The sequence below is a fragment of the Daucus carota genome, chromosome 2 (genome assembly GCF_001625215.2).
Source record: "Daucus carota subsp. sativus chromosome 2, DH1 v3.0, whole genome shotgun sequence".
Lineage (NCBI taxonomy): Eukaryota > Viridiplantae > Streptophyta > Magnoliopsida > Apiales > Apiaceae > Daucus > Daucus carota.
In genome coordinates, this window is record NC_030382.2 from 18545299 (window position 1) to 18570378 (window position 25080).

Genomic DNA, 25080 nt, shown 5'->3' on the forward strand with positions numbered 1-25080 from the left:
GTAAATATAAAGCAACTGCAAGACATATTATACCAACTGCAATAGTTTTTATATCAAATAAAAAGGTACTGTTTGAATACATAAATTTCCTTACATTCCAAATCAACATCCACAATATACATCCCTACTACTGATGCAACACTTAACCAAGCAAAAAGAATCCGAGCATCGCAAACATTGCAAGTCTTCTTGACCTCCTTTACCTCGAGAAGTGCACACTATGCCATAAATGGCTTTCGGCAACATTACAAATACGTTGCCAGAAGCCCATAAACTGTTGCAGCAGACCAAAAATTTTCAATGGCAACAGTTTCTGGCTGTTAGTATTTTTAGCGTTGTCGTAGCTTGCAAAGCCAATAGTTTATATCCAAAGGCAACATCTAAAATTTCGTTGCCAAAAAGGCACAGTTTTGGAAAAAAAATGTGGGACCCACCAAGCAGTGGGTCCATATATTAGGTCCACTGTTTGGTGGGTCCCACTACTATACTGTGGGGTCCGGCACAATTGCAACAGTTTCTAACATATAACAAGAGTAAATATAAAGCAACTACAAGACATTTTATACCAACTGCCACTACACCATAGATTGCATTTAGCAACCCCTGAAAATAGTTGCTATAATATAAAAAATCATTGCAATAGAGTCTATTGCAATGATTTTTAAAAAATCGACCGTTAAGTTTGCCCCCGTTGCCATAGGGCCCTTTATGCAATGAAATAACACATGTATAGCAACAAGTTTAAATCATTGCCAGAACCACATATTGCAACAACTTTTCCTCTTTAGCAATGATATTTAAATCATTGCTGTAGTTTGTTCTTTTATTGCAACAAAATTTGTAACACTTTTTTTTTGGTTTAAACATTGCCATATAGTACCTATGGCAACAATTTTGGTCCGAATGCATTGTTATTTAAATGATTTACAATAGAAAAAGTAACCTCTAAAGCAACATTATAATCATATATTGCAACAATATGAATAAAAAAAAATTGATATGACCATTTCCAATATATATTAATCCACCATTGAAGGTTCATTACAAGAACATCCTAAAAACAACTAAGAATGTTACCAACCACAAATCTATCCATGCCTACACAACCACAACCAAGAGCATTACCATTGTTACTGGCATTAGTACAAACAATCCTCAATCTAGAATTTTTAATAAAATACACCAACATATTATTACACTAAAATTTTTTATCAATCAGTAACAAAAGACTTGTCATATCAGGCCCATCATAATCGATTATTTGCAAGAGCACATCTGTTGGGATTCTGTTGGAAACCAGCAAAGCACCCTCAATTAGATTGTTGAAAGCCTGGCGCAGAGCAAGTTCCTCAACATCAATTTGGTAGATCGTACAAATTCATATAATCCTACAGAGAGTTGTTGCTTTTGAGACAAAGGCTTCCAGGCTCCAACCAAATCTGGTAGCACATCTGTAATATTGCATCGTCAAAGTAATAGAATAACAATATACACATGTAAAGTTCTATATAACACAGTGATGATAAAGTGAAAACAAAGCGCATTACAACTAGATTTGCAGCGTCTTAACCACAGGATAAATCTAGCTAGCATTGTGTATCTCTAAGGTGAGGATAGTGAGACTGTACGTGAGATCGTGCTTTGTTGTTGCAAAAACGATGCTTTTATTTGCTCTGTGAAGACAGAGAAGTATAAGCTCTGTGTTAAAATTAATTGCAGATAATGCAGGTTGAGGAAATAAATACCAATCAATCACAGAACTGAAAACATCTTAACCTGCATTCGTGCCATAGAATTGCTTCAGCTGTGCAAACTAGATCGTCTAAAGAACTTATAGATAGTAGTGGGACTGACACATCTCTTGTATAAGCAGCTGAACCACACCACCTGTAGTTAGCGTCTGCAGCCTTTGGAAAGAAATTGTCTTCAGAAATTGATTTACCATTGGCTTCTAGTTATATAACCTTATTAACTAAAATGATCTGTGGACAAATAAAGACCCTATATAGCATCCGCCTGTAGAAAGTTATTTCATTAAATCTCAGACCTGAAGGAAAACAGGAAACTGAGGAAAAATATATAGTAGTGGCAATATACATAGTCTATACAAAACTAAGTGTTGGTGAAAAACTAAGTTAGGGCATTGCAGGAACATGTATGAAAAACTAATAAAATATCTAGTCAGCAATAAATATAATGGCATCTTTTATTATTTGTTGTTACCACCTTTGACCTTACATAAAACACAACACTTAATGTTATTTCACGAACCTATGGTGCTGCTTCAAAAACAAAGAATTTCCTATTAAGATTCTCATTGAGGCTACATCACCACATAAAAGCCTCATTATCTAAAGAGCTTCTTCCTGATGTCCAGGTTCTTTTGCAAATAAACCCTGAAACCAAGATATTAAATGGCAAGATATAGCATTCATTCCAGGTTATTTTGCAAATAAACCCTGAAACCAAGATATTAAATGGCAAGATATAGCATTCATTCCTAAAAGCAAGAATATACGTCAATAAATCATGGGGTAAAAAGTCAGAAAAAATGGAGGCTAGTATCTATCATCTGCTGCGATATTATACTAACTAGGGACCATATATATAAAGTTTAAACACTAATTAATATAAACCACACATTAAATTATAAACCACACATTATATCAAACAACATATAAATAGTATCAGAAATTAAATTAAGGCACATAGTAATTCAAAAACAAACCTCAAGTTAAGTATGGGGATAATCATTTTAACCTGAAAAAAGCAGCTCCATGTTTCCATTACAGATCAAAGATCCGAAGTCCTATGTAATCACTGGCTCTGGCTCTATTACATGGACAACTACTAATGACTTAGCTAACAATGTTGCTACCAGAGTTAACAGAATGTTTAGACTATGCAACCCCATGACAAGACGAAAAATAATTATTACCATGGGTGTGTGATTATTCCATTACTTGGGATATAAATTAAACCCCTAAATTAACAAACAAAACAAAACCCCTAAATATGAATTCTTAATTAAACATAACTAGGACTTAATTAAGAACGTAAACTCTAAATTCAACAAACGTAAGACCAAATTAACAACATATAATCGATTAAACACATGAACAAATTCTATTAAACACATGTGCAAACTCAATTAAAAACACATCTAAACCATTACATACCTCAAGTTCAAGTTATTACGGAAAGAAGATTATCCATCTGTCACCAGCCTTCTTCGATCCTTCTCTCGCCTTCTTCGATCGTTTCTCTCTATCGCATTTGTATTCTCTCTCCATGGCCAGCTTCTAGTCTGGTGTTTATGAGGTTAATCGAGTGGGTTCTGTTTTAAGTAACTCCTTTATTTTGTTTGTTTTTTTAATGAACCCCCGCAATTCTAATTTTTCATTATCCCGCCACTATTACTTTCCTTGGCCCGCCAATATTTTTGGCCCCAAAAATCTCATCTACTGCAACGCCTGGTTGTGACGTTGCAAAAGACCTTTGTTTCTACAGCCCTTTCAAATTTTTTAACGAAAATTTGATTCTATTGTGACGTTTTTTCTCCCATTGCAATAGACTGTTTTTAATTTTTCAATAGCAACGATTTTAAGGAAAATTTCTTTTGAGTGGTTGCTAAAGGCAATCTATGGTATAGTGTGCAATAGTTTTTATATCAAATAAAAAGGTACTGTTTGAATACATAAATTTCCTTACATTCCAAATCAACATCCACAATATACATCCCTACTACTGATGCCAACACTTAACCAAGCAAAAAGAATCTGAGCATCGCAAACATTGCAAGTCTTCTTGACCTCCTTTACCTCGAGAAGTGCAGCCTGATCAAGGTCATCTGCTAGTCCCAATGAAACTGCATAACTGTACATATAGATTTAAGAAAGAAACTACAGAAATCACATTTCACATGACACATTGGTCAACTATTGTCATGAGCATTGAGAATCAGCAAGTACCTCGTCAGCACTAGCTACAAACTGTTCTCTTATCTCAATATGTTTATCATCCAAGTTAGCTGTCATTGCCATGAAACAATTCTTAGCCAGGCATTTTTAGAGCTAACTAAGCTCAGGTCTATCATATTACATTTATATTCTCATCAGTGGAACATATATCTTTTTCTGCTAGCTAATTTATTCCTAATACTTTTCATCTTATATAAGAGTGCTGATGATAATTTTAAAAGCACTAGAGAATTCATATAACACAGACATGTAGAAAGCTATTCTGAGTATACTTTATATCTGAAGAAGTTTAGAATAGAACAATTGATTCGTCGAAATCACATTTCATATGACACATTGGTCAACTATTGTCATGAGCATTGAGAATTAGCAAGTACCTCTTCAGCACTAGCTACAAACTGTTCTCTTATCTCAATAAGTTTATCATCCAAGTTAGCTGTCATTGCCATGAAACAATTCTTAGCCAGGCAATTTTTAGAGCTAACTAAGCTCAGGTCTATCATATTACATTTATATTCTCATTAATAGAACACATATCTTTTTCTGCTAGCTAATTTATTCCTAATACTTTCCATCTTATATAAGAGTGCTGATGATAATTTTAAAAGCACTAGAGAATTCATATAACACAGACATGTAGAAAGCTATTCTGAGTATACTTTATCTCTGAATAAGTTTAGAATAGAACAATTGATTCGTCGAAAAATAGATATGGTTCCTATAAATCTGTTCTTTCTCTTTCAAGTTGAGAATCTAATCCGTCTAAAAGAACAAAGAACGCTTCAGGGCTTCCTATATAAAGGAAGGTGCTTAGTCCAAACAAGATCAGAACCAAAGCAAATTAGCATTATAAGTGTTTGTAAATGGGAAAAGAACCAGTATAACCTTGAAAATTAGCATCCCTGGAACTAACTTTAGTATATTGTTTAAAGATAAGCTTGTGACTTCATGTACCTCTTTCTGTGATGGTTCCAGCAACTGCATTTTGCTCCCCAGGTCTTACCACAACCAAGGCTCCAAAATTGTGCCGAGTCATCTGTAGACGACATTATACATTGACAAATAATAATGCTATCAATTTACCACCCATTAAGAAATCTGTATAAAAATGACTACAAAGCTTGTGCCTAACTAAGCTACAACAATTGAACAAGTGAAGCACAAAGATACATACCAACTTCACAGCATCATATACAAATTACTATTCCTGCCTATTTCACCTAGAGGATATTGCTCAAGAAATATTAAGCTACATATCCTCAAAACACCATCATTTTAGTAACAAAACATCAAGGACAAGCACTGCAATTTTCCTCAGAGATCTGTAATATTAAAGTAGTCATTATATATAGTCTAACAGATAAAAATTAAAAGTTAAAACCATCAAAAAGAAAACAGGTGATAACTATTTCTTCAAAAAAAATTATAATCAATAACTAATGATTCTCAGTCTTTCTTAGATACTTGTCCAATATGCCAAAAGCTGTGAACAAATATTAAGAAATCATTTACCACATTATAAACACTCTGGCCTGAAATTCTTGGTTCCTTCTTAGGATCCAATCCACCTTTTACCACGCCTTCGAATCCCGCCCGCCATCGAGTAGACGCCGTCGCTGCTCAGTCCCACGCCGCAACACCTCTAGCCAGAGTAAAGCCGAGGCCGCCTGTCAATTCCCCAGCCACCCACTACCATTTACCCCAGAAATCAAACAAATCCTTCATCCTTATCCCTCCCTCTCGTTTCCAGATCCTCCTGTCAGCTATAATCCCTCCGATAACTGACGGCGTCGCCTCTCACACCGTCCTCCACCGCCAGAAACAAAACAATCACCGCTGCCAATGAATACCAGTAACCATCATCCCCAATTATACATACAAATCTATACATATAGAGATAAACACACGCACACAATTAATCTCACCTCTGATTGAATGGATCGGCGAATGGGTTTAAGAACCCTAGCCTCTGTTTTTATCCCCAAATTGAACCGACTACTCTGCTTGTAAAGTGTAAAAGCTATATATAACAAATAAATGACTTTAGGGGTCCATAAATATTTTTCAAATTTAGAAATAAAATTTTCTAAAAATTCTAAAAATCCCGAATACATTATGTTTGTAAAAATAATATCTTTAAATCATTCTTTTATTTTCACAAATAAATCTTAAAACAATTTTTTTAAAATTATTTCGCTTTTCGGGTACTATTCAATTAACGGGTAATAAGTAGGCAAAGATTTGATCACGAAATTGACACTAAATAAAATGCCAATTGGAGTGGCCTCAAAGTGACACCTCATAAATAAAATAATAAATATTATTTGTTGGCAACATTTCTTAATATCTATGGCAACATTTAAGAATATTGTTATGATAGAGAAGAACAAATATACCTACTGCAACAATTAGCAACGCCAACAGCAGGCTAAAACGTTCGGAAAAGCCATCTATGGTGTAGTGATCCCATTTGATACTAGATTGTCTACAATATATAATATGCAGACAATGTGAAAACATGCATTCAAGATTCTCAAATAATTGTTATATAATTCAAACGAATATTTAAGCGCAGCCAGTGCTCCCGCACTGGGCCCACCGGAGCCAAGGGCCCAAAATATGTTTTTACAGTAAGATGCCCATGCAGAGTTCTATATATATATTTTAGTTTTTATCATATGTTTCATGCTTGTGAGCAGCCAACCCCACTTAACTTAAAATTATTTTATATTTTTTATCAGTTTTAAGTATGTTACATATTTGATGATGTCACAGGTATCTAACTTGTTTGGTGTGCGGAACTGAAGATCAGAGTTTAACCAAGAGTCAGAGTTTAACGACTGCCAGCTGGATCAGAGTTTAGTGATGATCAGAGTTTGCAGGCGGCTGATTTCTAGGAGAAGATCTGGATAAACAAGGAAGATCTGGATCAACGGGGCTGCAAGAAACAGAGATCTTCCGCTGCTGCGATCTGTTTTCGGGGGTGCTGCACTGTTTTGGCCGTAACTTTTGCATACGATGTCCGATTTGGGCGAACGAGCAATTTTCGGAGACGGCAGAACGATACGGACAAAGAATTGTTTTCGAGTCTGGTTTTCGGAATTTTTCGAGGCATTCTGAGCCCGTTCAGGCCTCCAAACGGGCTCTCGATGATTTTCGGAATTTTTCGAAGGATGATTTCGAAGCTATTTTTCCGGGGACCAAATAGTGGATGTGTTCAGGCCTCCAAACGGGCTCTCGAAGATTATTGTTATTATGTGTTTCTTGTCTGTGTTGTTATGCCATATGATACTAACCCTTCCACTATGCCATAAATGGCTTTCTACAACAATTTTCCCTAGCGTTGCCGTAGATGCTGTTGCCGTAGCTATCTATTTATCGAGCATGTTACAACGATTTATAATTATGTTAGCATTGGTATGAATAAACTGTTGCCAAAAAGTTGTATAAGCAAAAAAAATTATTTTTAAATACAAATTATGTGAAATCAGTATATTTTATATATGTGGGTCCCACATGGGTGTCCCACTACTGCTCATGTGGCATATGAGTCACCCATATGGGACCCACTACTACTGATGTGGCGTATATGATAACCCATAGGGGACCCACTATTGCTGATGTGGCATATGAGTCACCCATAAGGGACCCACTACTGATGTGGCATATGAGTCATCCATACGGGACCCTACTGCTTATGTGGCTTGCTGTGACTGCACATGTAAAAACTTGATTAAATGTTAGAAGGCCATGGGAGTCGAACCCATGACCTCCAACATATATGAGTGAATGGTGCGAACCACTACACCACTGATGTGGTTGTTTATTTTTTTTTACAAAACTTACATATATTCATATATCGTATTTTTAGTTAAACAAAAGACAAGTTTCAACAATTTTCGTTTCTAACATGCCCGCGCTGTCTGAAAATTGTGGCTCCAAGTCAAAGTCGACCCCTATTTCTCAAAGTCGAGCTACCTCACTGACCCCCATTTCTCAAAGTCGAGCTGAAAACTAGGGTTTGTAAGAGGTGAACTACCGCGATGTTCGAAGGCTACCACTACCACGCTGTTCGAAGGCTACAAAGGGAAAGTTGAGAAAGGGAATCTTCAATTAGGGTTCTTCAATTAGGGTTGTTCAAACTCAAAGTGAAGGGAGGGTTAGAGCTAATTAGGGTTCTTCAATTAGGGCTGAATTGAATCTTCATCTTTGATTTAAGGTACATTCTTACTCGATTTTGTATCTTGTATGTGTATATGTATATGCCTGTGTATGTGTATATCTTGCTTTATTTGTTAATTTTGATTTGTTGCTCTCTCTCTCTCTGTCTGTGTATGTATATATCTTTCTAGATTTGTTAATTTTGCATGTATGCATCTGTTACTGTGATATCCAGCATAATTATTATATTGAATTATATTTTGTTTAGATTTTGAGCAAATATCAATATTTCGTTCTTTTGTTTTAGAAAAAAAAATAGAATTTAGTTTGTTTAGTTAGTACTCAACTTAAGAATCATGATAAGTATGAGTAATTTGTTAAGATTATATAAGGATAAAATTTTGTGTTAATAATTATATTTGAGTTTTATAGAATTTGATTAAAAATATATTTGAAAAGAGAATTAAATTAGAATTAATAGTTTAATTAGAATTAGCTTATCAGTTAAAATCTATATAAGCACACGTAAGTCGTAACTAGTGGCAAACCCTACATTTAATACGCTGCGTGGAGGCTGTGAGAAGGGTAAAGAACAGAGGCACGGTGTTGAATATTTTGAAGTCAGGGGAACTCATCCTCAAATCAGAGCAACAAGGTACATATATAATTAAATAGATTTATGTGGCTTATGGGTAGGTGTACGTGTATTATAATTCTGAACCAAACTTGATTCAAGACTTGAATTTCAAGTTGAGCGTTCTTCTATGATGTATGTGCCATATGATATGTATGCCATGTGACTTAGCTTTTGTATAAAACTTCACCAATAGAAGATAACAAAATCAGGTATAGTTTTTGTGATGGTCGCAAATTGGAAACAGTGTAGTCAATCAGTACATAATCTATCAAGGTTTATAAATCTGAAAAGGATGTTGATGCATGTTTCAAAATAATGATTTATGTAAATATTTTATAATCGCTAATGTATAAATAATTACATGTTTTAATAATAAATTATAATTTTGTAATAGATTCTGGCCGGAGGTTTAGCGGATTATTTTCTGATTTCCATTAGTGTTTGATTTCTATTTTCGAGGTACGAATTTCTTGACTCTTTCTCTTCTTTTATATTTAAAATTACTAGTACAAATTTCTTTATTCTTTTCTCCTCATTTATATTTTAATCACTCGTTATATGTTTTTGATCGGGTTAATTATATTAAATTGGGCCCTTGTACTTCACGTGTACTTTTGGTACCCATTGTTCTATTCTGTTCGTACTCTCAATTGTAGGAAATTATTATTGCCAACTCACTTATATTTGTCTCATTTTGTTTCGCATTTATTTGCGACATTGTTTTGTTTTGTTCTGTTAAATGAGTTTGGCAATTTTTGTAACTTTTCTGTTGGGCTCTTAAACCTATCTGTGTGGTTAAATCACAGACGAGTTCATGGAGTTTGGAGTGTCTGGTGAACTCGGCACTTACTCGTATCGGTGCTGTGAGTATACGAGCACGTCTCTGGAGTATGAGATTGTGTATAGATCATGATCGCTATTGTGCGTTTTCTTTTTCGGGATTACCGAAAAAGGATTCTCTGTATTGTAGAAATGCTTTGTGCATTTCTTGTGTTTTCTTCTTGTGGATTACCGGGGAAGAATCCTCTGCTTTGTACTCTGCTTTGTGCGAGTACATATTTGTATAAGAGACCCATATTGTCCCCACCTTATTCGTCACTCAGCCTTATTTTCAGTTTCATTGTTAACTCAACTGTTTTAAATTATTGTCCTCCTAATTCGCTAAATATTGTAGATTGTTTCCAAATTACATTATTGGTTTTGTATTGTTTTTATTTTTAAAACTCTGTGTTGGTAAGACACAATCACTCAGTTGTTTAAAATATGATTTTCTTTTAAAATTTATATTCGTACTGGGCATTTGGCTCACTCGTATTATTTTCTTTCCGCAGGTAATCAGGGGTTAGCGGGACTTGAGATGAGTGCTACCCACATTAGTTTGTTAGATTATTTAATAAATTCTGGGACTTGTTTTAGTTGATTTTAAACTTTTATTATTGTCATTTGGAGGTTTTTGAATTTCTTTTAGACATTGAGATTATTATTTCTTTTTCTCAGTTTTAATATTATATTATTCATGCTTGATTTTCGGTATTTCATTGTTAATTAATAGCCTGAGAAATTGGGTTGTTACAGTTGGTATCAGAGCCAGGTTATGATTCTGTAGACTAGCCTTAGGGCATTTGACCTGTGAGTTTGGGTTTACTTCGTATGGGTAGAAGTAAGATTTTTTATATAACGCTGCGATATTTACTCGATTGATGTTTACTCTATACGTGTTTTCATAATAAATGTTGCAGGATGCCGCCTAGAAGAGATACCTCGAGAGGACAACAAATAGTAATGGACAGGGAGACTTTCTTGGACATGGTTAGGGAAGTTGCAAATCAACAAAGACAAAATCCGGGCGCTGATAATGTGCCAAATCAAGAAGGTCAAACTATATTCGACCGTTTTATGAAGCAAAGGCCTAACAGTTTCAAGGAAGCCAAACACCCTATGGATGCTGAGGCTTGGATCGATCACATGGAGAAGATATTCCGTGTACTAAATTGTTATGAGGAAGAGAAAGCTCGCTTTGTTGCTTACCGTCTTGAAGGGGATGCTGGCACATGGTGGAAATCAGTGGTGGCTTCCCATCCGGCTGGATATGAGGACACACTCACTTGGAATGTGTTTAAGGCGCAATTTGATCAGAGATATTTTCCTGCTAGTGTTCGTGAGGAGTATGCTCGAGAATATCAGAGTATAGCTCAGGGAGAAGACGAGTCAGTGGCCGATTTTCAGGTTCGATTTCAGAGATTGGCTGGTTATGCCCGATCTATTGCTGGGAACGAGCAAGATAAGATTATGAAGTTTAAATGGGCTTTGAAGGGTTCCGTACGCAACCATATCATTTCTAATCGCTACGCTACTATGGATAGTTTGGTGGACAGTGCTAGAGATCAGGAGCTTCATCAGATTGACTACGCCAAACGTCTTGAGGTCCAGAATATGAAAAGAAAACGAGAGGAAAATACGACTGAGGAAAAACAAGATTTGCAGAGGGATGATAAAACTTTTGATGGACTTAAGCAAAATGGGTCATCTAACAAGCATCAGTGTGAAGAAAAATCTCGTTGTAAGAATTGTGGGAAGACCCATGGCGGAAATACATGTCATTGGACTACTGGCGCTTGTTTTAGATGCGGAAAACAAGGCCACACTATTCGAGACTGCAAGAAATTGTTTAATCAGCGCGATGATCAAGATGGACAGACGAAAAAGAATGCTACAAATGAATAAGGTATTAATTTTCGAGATATTTTATATACAGATTAAGTTATGATTTCATTTGTCTCATATATGAATATTTTTGATCTTATGGATTTAAAATATTTATTTATATTTCATCATAGATAAGTAAATGTGTTTATCTTTTGTTGACACATGCATTTAATTTCGAGGACGAAATTATTGTAAGAGGGGAAGAATGTGATATCCAACATAATTATTATATTGAATTATATTTTGTTTAGATTTTGAGCAAATATCAATATTTCGTTCTTTTGTTTTAGAAAAAAAAATAGAATTTAGTTTGTTTAGTTAGTACTCAACTTAAGAATCATGATAAGTATGAGTAATTTGTTAATATTAGATAAGGATAAAATCTTGTGTTAATAATTATATTTGAGTTTTATAGAATTTGATTAGAAATATATTTGAAAAGAGAATTAAATTAGAATTAATAGTGTAATTAGAATTAGCTTATCAGTTAAAATCTATATAAGCACACGTAAGTCGTAACTAGTGGCAAACCCTACATTTAATACGCTGCGTGGAGGCTGTGAGAAGGGTAAAGAACAGAGGCACGGTGTTGAATATTTTGAAGTCAGGGGAACTCATCCTCAAATCAGAGCAACAAGGTACATATATAATTAAATAGATTTATGTGGCTTATGGGTAGGTGTACGTGTATTATAATTTTGAACCAAACTTGATTCAAGACTTGAATTTCAAGTTGAGCGTTCTTCTGTGATGTATGTGCCATATGATATGTATGCCATGTGACTAAGCTTTTGTATAAAACTTCACCAATAGAAGATAACAAAATCAGGTATAGTTTTTGTGATGGTCGCAAATTGGAAACAGTGTAGTCAATCAGTACATAATCTATCAAGGTTTATAAATCTGAAAAGGATGTTGATGCATGTTTCAAAATAATGATTTATGTAAATATTTTATAATCGCTAATGTATAAATAATTACATGTTTTAATAATAAATTATAATTTTGTAATAGATTCTGGCCGGAGGTTTAGCGGATTATTTTCTGATTTCCATTAGTGTTTGATTTCTATTTTCGAGGTACGAATTTCTTGACTCTTTCTCTTCTTTTATATTTAAAATTACTAGTACGAATTTCTTTATTCTTTTCTCCTCATTTATATTTTAATCACTCGTTATATGTTTTTGATCGGGTTAATTATATTAAATTGGGCCCTTGTACTTCACGTGTACTTTTGGTACCCATTGTTCTATTCTGTTCGTACTCTCTATTGTGGGAAATTATTATTGCCAACTCAGTTATATTTGTCTCATTTTGTTTTGCATTTATTTGCGACATTGTTTTGTTTTGTTCTGTTAAATGAGTTTGGCAATTTTTGTAACCTTTCTGTTGGGCTCTTAAACCTATCTGTGTGGTTAAATCACAGACGAGTTCATGGAGTTTGGAGTGTCTGGTGAACTCGGCACTTACTCGTATCGGTGCTGTGAGTATACGAGCACGTCTCTGGAGTATGAGATTGTGTATAGATCATGATCGCTATTGTGCGTTTTCTTTTTCGGGATTACCGAAAAAGGATTCTCTGTATTATAGAAATGCTTTGTGCATTTCTTGTGTTTTCTTCTTGTGGATTACCGGGGAAGAATCCTCTGCTTTGTACTCTGCTTTGTGCGAGTACATATTTGTATAAGAGACCCATATTGTCCCCACCTTATTCGTCACTCAGCCTTATTTTCAGTTTCATTGTTAACTCAACTGTTTTAAATTATTGTCCTCCTAATTCGCTAAATATTGTAGATTGTTTCCAAATTACATTATTGGTTTTGTATTGTTTTTATTTTTAAAACTCTGTGTTGGTAAGACACAATCACTCAGTTGTTTAAAATATGATTTTCTTTTAAAATTTATATTCGTACTGGGCATTTGGCTCACTCGTATTATTTTCTTTCCGCAGGTAATCAGGGGTTAGCGGGACTTGAGATGAGTGCTACCCACATTAGTTTGTTAGATTATTTAATAAATTCTGGGACTTGTTTTAGTTGATTTTAAACTTTTATTATTGTCATTTGGAGGTTTTTGAATTTCTTTTAGACATTGAGATTATTATTTCTTTTTCTCAGTTTTAATATTATATTATTCATGCTTGATTTTCGGTATTTCATTGTTAATTAATAGCCTGAGAAATTGGGTTGTTACAGTTACTCTCTCTGTTACTCTCTCTGTCTCTCTCTCTCTCTCTGTCTCTCTGTGTGTCTCTGTCTGTCTCTCTCTCTCTCTCTCTCTCTCTCTCTCTCTCTCTCTCTCGCTCTCGCTCTCTATCTATATTTATATTTTTCTCTGAATACAATATAGTTCTCTTCTTCTTTCAAGCTTTTCTAAGTTTATCAATGGCAATATTAGGTTAGATCTGCTCATTGTGACAGTAACAGAGGTTTATTTAGTGATTTCATATCTACTTTAGTTAAGTATAGGTTTATATGTAATTGTTTTTGTCGCAGAGTCATTAGTGGTTTGCTAGATTGGAGTAATACATATAATATATAACCTGTTGCAGATGTTGTTCAAAATTCTTCTCATTTTTCATCTGTGAAGGTCTATTTAGTGATGAGCATGTCAGAGAGTCAGTTTGGAGCCAACTCCCATGTTCTCAAGCTAGTCAGAAGGCACAGGCATGACTGGGTAGTTCTTATACTCCTAGGACTGATTGATGGAATGTTGATTCTGATAGAACCTTTCCATCGCTACCTCTCGGAGGAAAAGCTAACTCCAGACATTAAATACCCTTTCCATCATGACACTATACCTATGTGGGTTGTGCCAGTATGTTCCTCATCTTTAAATTACTGTTCTTGTTTTAATTCCTTTCAACTAATACTAGTTTTTAGTGGCAGAAGTCAATGTGCAGAAGAGGGCAACCAACAAGCCTGTCAGATAAGTAGAGAATGAATTGTAATTTTTCATGATCATGTATGGTTAAAGAATATTTGGACTGGCCATAAGTCCAAAATCAACGTTGGGTATGGATCACTGCTCTACAGAACTGACATTCATACCTAATCAATTCTTTTCTTTGAAACAGATATATGCTTATTTGTTCCCCTTCTTTCTATTTCTTCTATATTACCGGAGTTATCACAGATACAATAAAAGATGTTGTTGGTCGTCCACGCCCAAATTTTTTCTTCAGGTGTTTTCCAAATAGAGTAACGGTTTGTCCTGATTCTGTGTAAAAAGCCTGACTTCTAATAGATGTTGCATCCTAATCTTGGCCAGCCTTAAGCTATATATATTGGTAGGCTGCTTGAATGTTTTTATCTGACCTAAGTTCTGTTCATCACATATAGGCTTTTAAAGAAAATGAAGATGTTTTGTGTTGTGAAAATTCTAAAGTTATAAAAGAGGGATATAAAAGCTTCCCAAGCGGACACTCCTCATGTAAGTAGGTCAATCAAGCTACATAGATAATTACTCTATTTGTAATTGTTTCATTTATAATCACAAAGTTTATGCAGATGGTCAAATTAACAATAGGAATTATTACTTTCTAGGGTCCTTTGCAGGTCTCGGTTTCCTTGCTTTGTATTTGAGTGGTAAAATTAGAGCATTTGATCGTAGGGGTCATGCTGCAAAACTCTGCATTGTTTTATTTCCATATCTTGTTGCTGCACTAGTTGGGGTCTCTCGTGTTGATGACTACTGGTACCATTGGACAGATGTTTTTAGTGGTGCACTTTTAGGTTTGTTGTGATGAAAATTGTTTATAGATGTCTTGACCACCAATACCACATATGCTATTTTGTGTAATCAATAAAATTTCTTTTGCAGGTATAGTAGTTTCTAGTTTCTACAATCTGCTATTTGCTTCTCTTCCCATTCCCACATACGATAAATTGTAATTCTCTAATAGTCGTATATACCAACTGTCTTATGTTTGCTACATCTGCTGGAACATAGATGGTATTTATTAGTACTCAGAAGTGGAAGTATGATTGTATAAACCCGAACTTTTAGCATCTTGTATTTTATCTCTCTGAATTAGGAGAACTGGTTACTTAACACGCCTATCATGTCAAAATGCAAGTTGGGCTCCTCATGCCTATTTTATTATGCTGGAAGAAAGTGCAACCTCTTCAAGAGATGAAGAAGTTTAATAGAATATACGATTTGGAATTTTGGGCCATGACGCTCAGGATACAAAAGCTTCTCTTTCTTGGACTTGAAAGATGTATGTAGATTAAGATAAACTTACTTGTGAAATGTACTACAAATACACTACAGAAACATTATCAACTTTGGTGTTATTCTTTTGTGTTTGATGATTTGGATTGGAAAAGTAGTACTATAATGTACTAGGCTGTCATATATATAAATAGTACATTTCAAATTGGTCATTACAAAACTGTTGCAGTAGCTATAAAAAACGTTGCAAACAATATAAAAAAACAGCTGTCATCATTAAATAAACTGTTGCCAAAACTGTTGCCAAAAATATGAGTTAGCAGTGGACCCCACGTGGCAGTGGGGCCACGTGGCAGTGCTCCAACGTGGCTGGAGCGCCACGTGGCTTGCTACCACGTGGCAATGGGACCCACCAAGCAGTGCTTGGTGGGTCCCTTTTTTTCAAAATTGTGCCTTTTTGGCAAAGGAATTAAGATGTTGCATAAACTGTTGCCTTAGCTGGCTAAGGCAACGCCGAAAATACTAACAGCCCAAAACCGTTACCATTGCAAATTTTCAGCATGCTGCAACAATTTATGGGCCTCTGGCAACATATTTGTAATGTTGGTGAAAGTCATTTATGGCATAGTGTTCGCATGCTAGAATGACATGGACATAGGGATGTATTTACATTAATGCTTTAATCATGATAGTATGCTGCCATGTTATGTGTTCTTTGTGTTGCTATTACCATGATAGTATGCATGTCGACTTCGAAGAAATAACATAGGGCGATGCATCTAGATTAAAATCCTCAAAGAAAATACTAAGTGGGAGAGGGAATTAATATGATATTAAATCCCATGGTCTCCATCATTGTTTGTATGTAATTTAACATAAAGACGAATATAAATTATGTATACGTCACCCATCGTTGCATGTAATTTATGGTGTCTAGAATGTTATAGATATTACTGGAAAAAACTTCTTAAATTAATACAAATAGATACGAATTTTCATTATCTCTGATTTGGGGCGATTTCTAAGGCTTATGGGTATTAAGTGAGACCGATGTGACTCCTCCACTGCCTAAAAATCAAACCAGACACGAATATTGAATTCAAGTATTCTATTCAAAGAATATTGGAAGGTATACGTGCCGCCCATCGTGGGGTACCAAGTTCCATAGGTTTCGGGTAATTTAAGATTTGATTATGGTATACGCTTAGCTATGTAAAATAATATAGACCACCCCAACGTGGCTTATTGTTTAGTAATAGGACCGAAGTAACGATTAAACAAATTTAGGTGGTATACATGTCACCCATCGTGACGTACCAGAAAATTATTGTGTTTAAACGTTAGTGCATTTAATTTTAATAATTGTTAGAGGAACCAATAGGTCTTAATTTTTAATGCACACTTCTTTATGTGTAATGTGATTTTTTCATGCATGATTCTCAGGATAAAATGAGCTTTAATCCAATGTTCACCATACTTAAGGATAACAAACTTATCGGACCTAACTATATTGAATGGAAACGTAATTTGGACATTGTGTTGACTGCTGAGGAGTACAAGTTTTGCACTTATGAACCCAAGCCTGAGCAGCCTGCTGCTGATGTTCCTGATGAGGAGAAAGAGTATTATAAGCGGTGGATAAAGGCTGATGAGATGTCGCGATGTTACATTCTGGCAGCAATGTCGGGTGTTTTGCAGCATCAGCATCAGGCTATGACCACTGCTTCTGATATGCTCTTTAATCTCAAATAAAGTTTTGGAGATCAGAATAGGGCTGCTAGGCAAGTAGCCATGAAGGCTTTAATGAACACTCGGATGGCTGAAGGTACACCTGTAAGGGATCATGTTCTCAAGATGAGGTCACATCTGAATGAGATAGAGATCCTTGGTGCTGAGCTTGACGGGGAAACCCAGATTGACATTGTCCTTATGAGCTTGCCTAAGAGTTTTGAGCAGTTCCGCTTGAATTACAACATGAACAAGAGGCAGTATAGTCTTGCGGAACTGGTGACAGAACTTCAGGCAGCTGAAGGATTATTTCGCCAGAGTGTTCAAGCGAATGTGGCTGAGAAAGGTTCGTCCTCTAAGCCGAAAGGCAATAAGAAGAAGAAAAAGGCTCAGACACAGAAAGCTGTGAAGGCAGTGGGAGTTCAAGGTGGTGTGAAAAAGCCTAAGGGAAAGTGCTACCGGTGCAAGCAGTCGGGTCACTGGAAAAAGGATTGTCCTCTTCCTAAGAAGACAAACAATACTGGTATGTCTCTTTCTCTAGTTACAGAAACATTTATAGCGGCTATATCTACGAGCACTTGGTGTGTAGATACTGGAGCCACTGATCATGTTTGTAACTCTATGCATGCGTTCCAGCAATCCAGAATGCTTAGAGATGGTGAGATCTACGTGTTCATGGGAGATGCTACGAAAGTAGCAGTAGTTGCAGTAGGAGTTATTCATTTATCTTTTGGTTCTGATAGGATTTTGGTTTTGAACAATTGTCTTTATGTACCTTCTTTTAGAAGGAATTTGATTTCGGTTTCTAAACTTGCTATGGATGGTTATAATGTTTGTTTGGATCGTAATGTTTCTATTATGATGAATAAACGGATTATATGTTCTGGTACATTGCAAGACAATTTGTATATAATTAATCCTAGTCAACCTGCACTGCAACTACAACACAGGGTATTGAACAACACATATTCTACCTCTAATAAAAGAAAGGAACCTTCTAGTACCAAACATATCGTTGACACTTGAGATTAGGTAATATTAACTTGAGGAGGATTCAAAGACTGGTAGTAGACGGGCCTTTAGGCTCATTAGCAGTGGAGCCATTTCCAGTTTGTGAATCCTGCTTGGAAGGTAAAATGACCAATAGGCCTTTCAAAGCAAAGGGGAATAGAGCCAAAGAAGTGTTAGGATTGGTTCACTCTGATTTATGTGGACCCATGAATATCCAAGAAAGAGGTGGTTATGAGTATTTCGTCACTTTCAATGACGATTATTCTAGATATGCGTACGTTTATTTGTTGCGCCGTAAGTCTTAGTGTTTTGATAAATTCAAAGAGTACAAAGCTAAAACAGAGAAGCGTCATAATAAAAGTATCAAGTCACTACGATCTGATCGTGGTGGCGAATACTTGCTTGGGGAATTCAGGGAATATTTATCAGAGAATGGGATAGAATCTTAGTTAACTGAACCAGGCACACCCCAGCAGAATGGTGTAGCAGAGAGAAGGAACCGGACTCTTTTAGAGAGTGTTAGATCGATGATGAGTTATTCGGATTTACCCAAGTCGTTTTGGGGAGATGCCTTAGAGACAACAACTTATCTTCTGAACTTAGTACCCTCTAAGTCGGTTCCTAAAACCCCTTTAGAATTGTAGACCGGTGACAAACCGAGTCTAAGACATATTCGGATATGGGGTTGTCCAGCACATGTGCTGAACAAGAACCCGACTAAGCTAGAATCTCGTACAGAAGTAAAGCTGTTTGTAGGCTACCCCATGGGAACAAAAGGTTATTTATTTTATAGTCATAAGAATCGGGATGTCACTGTTGGCACCAATGCAAGATTCTTAGAGGAAGACTATATAATGAATCACAAACCCATGAGTAGTATCATTTTAGAGGAACTAGTGGGAGGGACGAATAATGAACCTGTAGTACAAGTAGAACAACCACAACAGACTGTGCAACCGGTCACTAATACCGCACCAGTTCCTCGTCGTAGTGGGAGGGTTGTTCGACAGCCTGACAGATTCATGTTTTTGGGAGAGTCTTCGGACTTGGTCTCTGGTGAATATGATGATGATCCCCGGACATACGAAGAGGCAATACAAGACAAAGATGCAAGTCTTTGGCAAAAGGCAATGGATTCTGAGATGGAATCAATGTATTCTAATCAGGTCTGGGAGCTCGTGGAACCACCCAAAGGTGTAAAACCTATTGGATGTAAGTGGGTCTACAAGAAAAAGAGGGGATCAGACAAAAAGGTGAAAGCCTGGAAAGCAAGACTTGTTGCGAAAGGGTATACTCAGAAAGAAAGTATCGATTATGAGGAAACCTTTTCGGCAGTAGTCATGCTTAAGTCAATCCGTATTCTTTTATCTATAGCAGCTCATCTCGATTATGAGATTTGGCAACTGGATGTCAAGACAGCTTTCCTTAATGGAAATCTTGAGGAAACCATCTATATGCAGCAACCAGAGGGATTCATTAAAGAAGGCCAAGAGCATCTTGTATGTAAGCTGAAGTGGTCTATTTATGGACTTAAACTAGCTTCTAGGTATTGGAACATCCTCTTTGATCAGGCAGTCCAGTCGTATGGATTTGATCAATGTCCAAGCGAATCATGCATGTATAAGAGATATGAGGGAAATACAGTGGTTTGTCTAGTGCTTTATGTTGATGACATTTTACTCATTGGAAACAATGTTAAGATGTTGTCTTCAATAAAGGCATGGTTGTTCAAAAAATTTGAAATGAAGGACTTAGGTGAAGCAGCATACATCCTTGGGATCAAACTTATAAGGGATTGCAAGAAAAGGATGTTGGCTTTATCTCAGGAGCCCTACATAGATGACGTATTAGCTCGTTTTAACATGCAGGACTCCAAGAAGGGAAATTTACCCTTCAGACATAGAGTTACTCTATCAAAGAGTCAGTGTCCTTCGACACCTAAGGAGATAGAGAACATGAAGGCAGTTCCTTATGCTTCGGCATGTGGAAGCCTAATGTATGCAATGTTATGTACGAGGCCTGATATCTGCTTTGTCGTGGGCATGGTTAGCAGATACCAGTCAAACCCAGGACAGGAACATTGGAGTGTTGTAAAAGCAATACTCAAGTACCTGCGAAGGACTAAGGAGTATATGTTGGTTTACAAGTCCTCTGATTTATTGCCTCTGGGATATACCGATTCAGATTTCCAGACAGATAAGGATAAGAGAAAGTCCACCTCGGGATGTGTTTTTACTGTGGGAGGTGGAGCCGTAATATGGAGGAGTGTGAATCAGAAATGCATCACAGACTCAACCATGGAAGCCGAATATGTGGCAGCCTCTGAGGCAGCAAAAGACGCTATATGGTTCCGAAACTTCCTGCTGGATTTGGGTGTGGTTCTTAATTTGCCTCAGCAAATCATGATTTATTGTGATAACACTGGTGCTGTGGCAAATACCAAGGAACCACGGGCCCATAAGGCAGCGAAACACATAGAGCGTAAGTATCACCTCATACGACAGTTCGTTAAGCGAGGAGATATCATTGTGGCTGACATAGCATCGAAGGATAACCCGGCAGATCCTTTCACGAAGAGCTTACCAGCTAAGGCTTTTCAGCAGCACGTGGAAGCGATAAGAGTCATATACTTGGTCACATAGTTACTATAGTTGGTAGTGGATTGCATGTAATAGACACTGATATACCCAAAGAATATCTTGAGTATAAGTGGGAGATTGTTAGGGTTATACTGAAATATTCGTTTGAAGTATATAACAATTATTTGAGAATCTTCAATGCATGTTATGACATTGTCTGTATATTATATATTGTAGACAATCTAGTATCAAATGGGATAGCAGAAGATTAGATTGTCAGACTCCTTATATAATATAATAAAGGTTTACAGTCGAGGTGGTGTTAGACAAACCACTGGAACGGCTGAAGTATTATTTGGAAATAGTTTATCTTGACTATTGAATAATGCTTATATACTTTGTGTATATTGAACGGGATCAAAATAGTAGAATAATTGTTTTTTAATTCTGACAATAAAGAACTAAGATTCTATGATGTTATTAATGCTTAAGTTCTTAATCCGAATATAGTGATTGACACTTGTATTTAATGCACATGCCTTGACTCATAAGTTAAGTAATTTATTTTAAATTACGAATTTATGTATTGGGCAATGACATTATATACAGAGTGGGATATTGACTGTAGAAGGAAACCGTGTCCGAAAAATATATTCGGGTGATGATGTCCTCTTGAAAGCTCATAAAGATAATTATGCTTTAGTCCTGCAGGCAGATTTGTTCTTGCATAATTATAAGGTTGAGTGGATGATCAAGGATAAAAGATATTGATTAAATTAATTGTCAGAAATTAATTTAATTAATGGACATGCGATATCTTAAACATGGGGAATTTATAAGCAATTAATATGGGAACCGAATTAAATAATTAATTTACGGAATCAAGAAAGGTAGTGCAATTATTAATTCTTTAGTGTATTGAATTAATATTTAATGACATTGGGCCTGTCCCGGAATGTCATTGGAAGGCCTGGCCTAATGGTCCATGATCCCTACTGTAGCCTATATATATTCTCGTTCTCCTAAAGCTGAAAGACACACCAAAAACGAATTCTTCCTGGGGTTTGAGAGAGGCGGACGTTTTTCTCAAGGAGCCAGCTAGGGTTTTAGGTTTTCGGAGCTTTAAGGAGAGGCACACTGGGAGATCGAAGGCCACACTTCGTCCAAGGAGAATCAGGGAATACAGTAGAAGACGTGGATTTGAATCGCTTGCGCCGTAGCCATTAAGGTTAATATTCTGTTCGAACTTTTAATTAGTATCATAAAACGCAGGGCCAAGGTCTGATTGTTCCTACAGTAACTGTGTATATAAGCACAGCTTAGGGTTTACTCTAAATGAGTTGAATATTGAGTATTATTCTTGTAACCCAGCAGCTCTTAGTGATAATTTATAAATCACTAAAAGAGTATTTGTAAGCTACGGTGTTTTGTGTGAATAAGAGTTTAGTTAATTTATTCTCTTATTCGTGTGTTTTGTTTTGATTGTGTTCACTATATATAATAATATAGTGAGTTTATTCGGCCTAACAAGTGGTATCAGAGCCAGCTCTGTTGATATACCTACTGTGAGATCTTAATCACACAATCATGTCTGAAAAATCACTAACTTGAAACAGTAGATATGAGTCAATTAGTGTTCCGATCCTTAGGGCATCTGAGTATCCTGTCTGGAAAGTGAAGATGGTCATGTTTCTAGAGGCCACAGATCCAGAATACCTGGATAGGATTTATGATGGTCCAAACATACCAACCAAGCTCTCTGTTGCAGTTGGAGATGAACCTCAGAATGTTTTTAGAGGCCACAGATCCAGAATACCTAGATAGGATTTATGATGGTCCAAACATGCCAACCAAGCTCTCTGTTGCAGTTGGAGATGAACCTCAGAAGATGATTCTTAAAGAAAAGAAGGACTATACTCCTGAGGACATCTCATCAATCAGCAAGGATGCAAAGGTGAAGCACTTGCTGCACAGTGCTCTGGACAGTGCTATGTCTAATAGGGTGATTGGATGCAAAACTGCAAAAGAAATATGGGATGCTTTGGAAATCAGATGTCAAGGAACCAAAGCCATCAAGAAGAACAGAAGGACCATACTTACTCAAGAGTATGAGCATTTTGATTCAAAGGCTGGTGAATCATTGACTGATCTATATGACAGGTTTGTCAAGCTGCTGAATGACTTATCTCTGGTGGATAAGGAATATGACTTGGAAGACTCAAATCTCAAGTTCCTACTCGCTCTTCCTGAAAAGTGGGATTTGAAAGTAACCACCATAAGAGATAATCATGATCTTGAGGAAATGTCTCTTGATGACATATTTGGAAGACTGAAAACCTATGAACTTGAGATGGAACAGAGGAATAAAAGACATGGAGGGAAACCTAAGCCTGTTGCTCTAAAAGTTCAAGGAGAAGCTGCTGTGAAGAACAAAGGGAAAACACATGTAACAAAGACTGACACTGAGTCATCAAACTCTGATGATGACTCAAACTCTGATGTTCTCTCAGACTCTGAGGACAGTGATACTGAGATGATGCAATTGGTAGCATTGATGGTTAAAAGCTTCAAGAAGATGGCTTACAAGAATTTTAATAAAGGAAAGAAATTTTCAAGGAAGGACAGAAACTCTGACAAGAAAGGCTTCAAAAAGAATGAAGGCAAGGAAGAAAAATCTGAAAAAGCTGATAAGTCTAAGTATACCTGCTTCAACTGTGGTGAAAAGGGACATTTTGCAACTGAGTGCAAGAAAACCAAGAATGAAAAGGGACAAGCTTTTATCACCAAGAAAGGAAGCTGGGCAGACTCATCAGACTCTGAGGAAGAAGTCAACTATGCTTTGATGGCAAACACTGATAACAGTTCTGAGGTTGTTGAAACTAAAGTACCTCATTCTACTCTTGCCTTTAACACCGAAGATATAACTGAGTTAAGATTATTTCTTAAAAACTTGCATATCAGTTATAGAGATCAGACTTTAGAAAATGAGAGATTGAAATCTGAAGTCATAGATGTTAAGAAAAGGAATGATTATCTTGAGAAAGAACTAGTTCAGATGTTGGAAGTTCAAAAAGAAAGAGATGACTCTGTTTTCATTAAGAATGAATTGTTAAAGAAAAATGCTTCTCTTGAATCAGAACTTACTAAAGAAAAGGAGATAATAAGAACATGGACTAACTCAGGAAAAACCACTCACGATATCTTAGGAAGTGGAAATTGGAAGAAAGGATTAGGATATACAGATAAAAATGAAGATGTCATTTAAACAAGAGACTGTCAAAATTGAAAGACCTAAGGTTGCACCAGTTAGATTTGTTGCAGAATCAGAAATTCATAACAAGTCAAAAACCGATAAACCTAAGCAGGTTAACATAGGCTTAATGACTCAGAAACGGCTTAAGCATAAGCTCAAGGAAGTCAAACAAGAAAACAGGATTAAGGAACCTAGGAAAAACAGAAATGAAAAAGTGGGTATAAACAAAAGCAATAACTATATGCCTATTCCTAATGCTCCTAGGAAAGCTTGCATAACTGTGGAAATCCTAACCATCTTGCTTCTTTTTGCAGGAAGAATAAGCACATAAATACTATGTCTCCCAAATCAGAAGTTAAGACTAGGAATGTTAGATTTAGACCAGAAAATCCTTTTTTTCATTGTGGTAGTTTGTGGCATTCCATTTACACTTGTAAGGAATACCATAGCTTATATTTAGATTAATATGAATTGAAACCTTCCTTGAAGAAAAAGATTGATTCTACCAGTTCAAACTCTGTTAAAAATTCTGTTAGCTTAAACTCTGATTTAAACTCTGATAAATCTTCCGCTGCTAGTGTTAACAAACTTCACAAGAACAAAGGATCCAAGCAAGTCTGGTCTGGGTCCTTAAAACTAACCATTAGTGGTTTATGTGATTGCAGGGCAACAGGAAGAACATCCTAGTTCTGGACAGTGGATGCTCAGGACATATGACAGGAAATAAAGTCCTACTTAGGGATGGGCACGGGGGCACTTCGGGGGCGGGGAGTGCTATCCCCGACCCCGATCCCCGAATTCAATACCCCTCCCCGACCCTGCCCCGAACCCCGAACGGGGATTATTTTC

At 36.3% G+C, this 25080-nt stretch overlaps 2 protein-coding genes across 2 annotated transcripts; both read left to right on the forward strand.

The window, feature by feature from the left end:
* The first annotated feature begins 12918 nt into the window (after positions 1–12918).
* Positions 12919–15377, forward strand: LOC108207137 (lipid phosphate phosphatase 2). Its single transcript, XM_064086704.1, has 5 exons — positions 12919–12967; positions 14036–14301; positions 14826–14916; positions 15030–15218; positions 15307–15377. The coding sequence occupies exons 1-5, from the start codon at positions 12919–12921 to the stop codon at positions 15375–15377; spliced, it is 666 nt and encodes a 221-aa protein (XP_063942774.1).
* A 7489-nt stretch (positions 15378–22866) lies between these two features.
* On the forward strand, positions 22867–24243 carry LOC135150415 (uncharacterized). Its single transcript, XM_064086705.1, has one exon. It carries the CDS (start codon positions 22867–22869, stop codon positions 24241–24243), a length of 1377 nt encoding a protein of 458 aa, XP_063942775.1.
* Positions 24244–25080: the final 837 nt, after the last annotated feature.

Bases quoted from the DNA above. Each gene is read 5' to 3' on its own strand.
- LOC108207137 (XM_064086704.1), top strand. From the start codon at position 12,919: ATGGAGTTTGGAGTGTCTGGTGAACTCGGCACTTACTCGTATCGGTGC. The intron at 12,968-14,035 runs GTGAGTATACGA...AACCTGTTGCAG, and splicing joins CACTTACTCGTATCGGTGCT to ATGTTGTTCAAAATTCTTCT. The intron at 15,219-15,306 runs GTTTGTTGTGAT...TTTCTTTTGCAG, and splicing joins TTTTAGTGGTGCACTTTTAG to GTATAGTAGTTTCTAGTTTC.
- LOC135150415 (XM_064086705.1), top strand. From the start codon at position 22,867: ATGATTCTTAAAGAAAAGAAGGACTATACTCCTGAGGACATCTCATCA.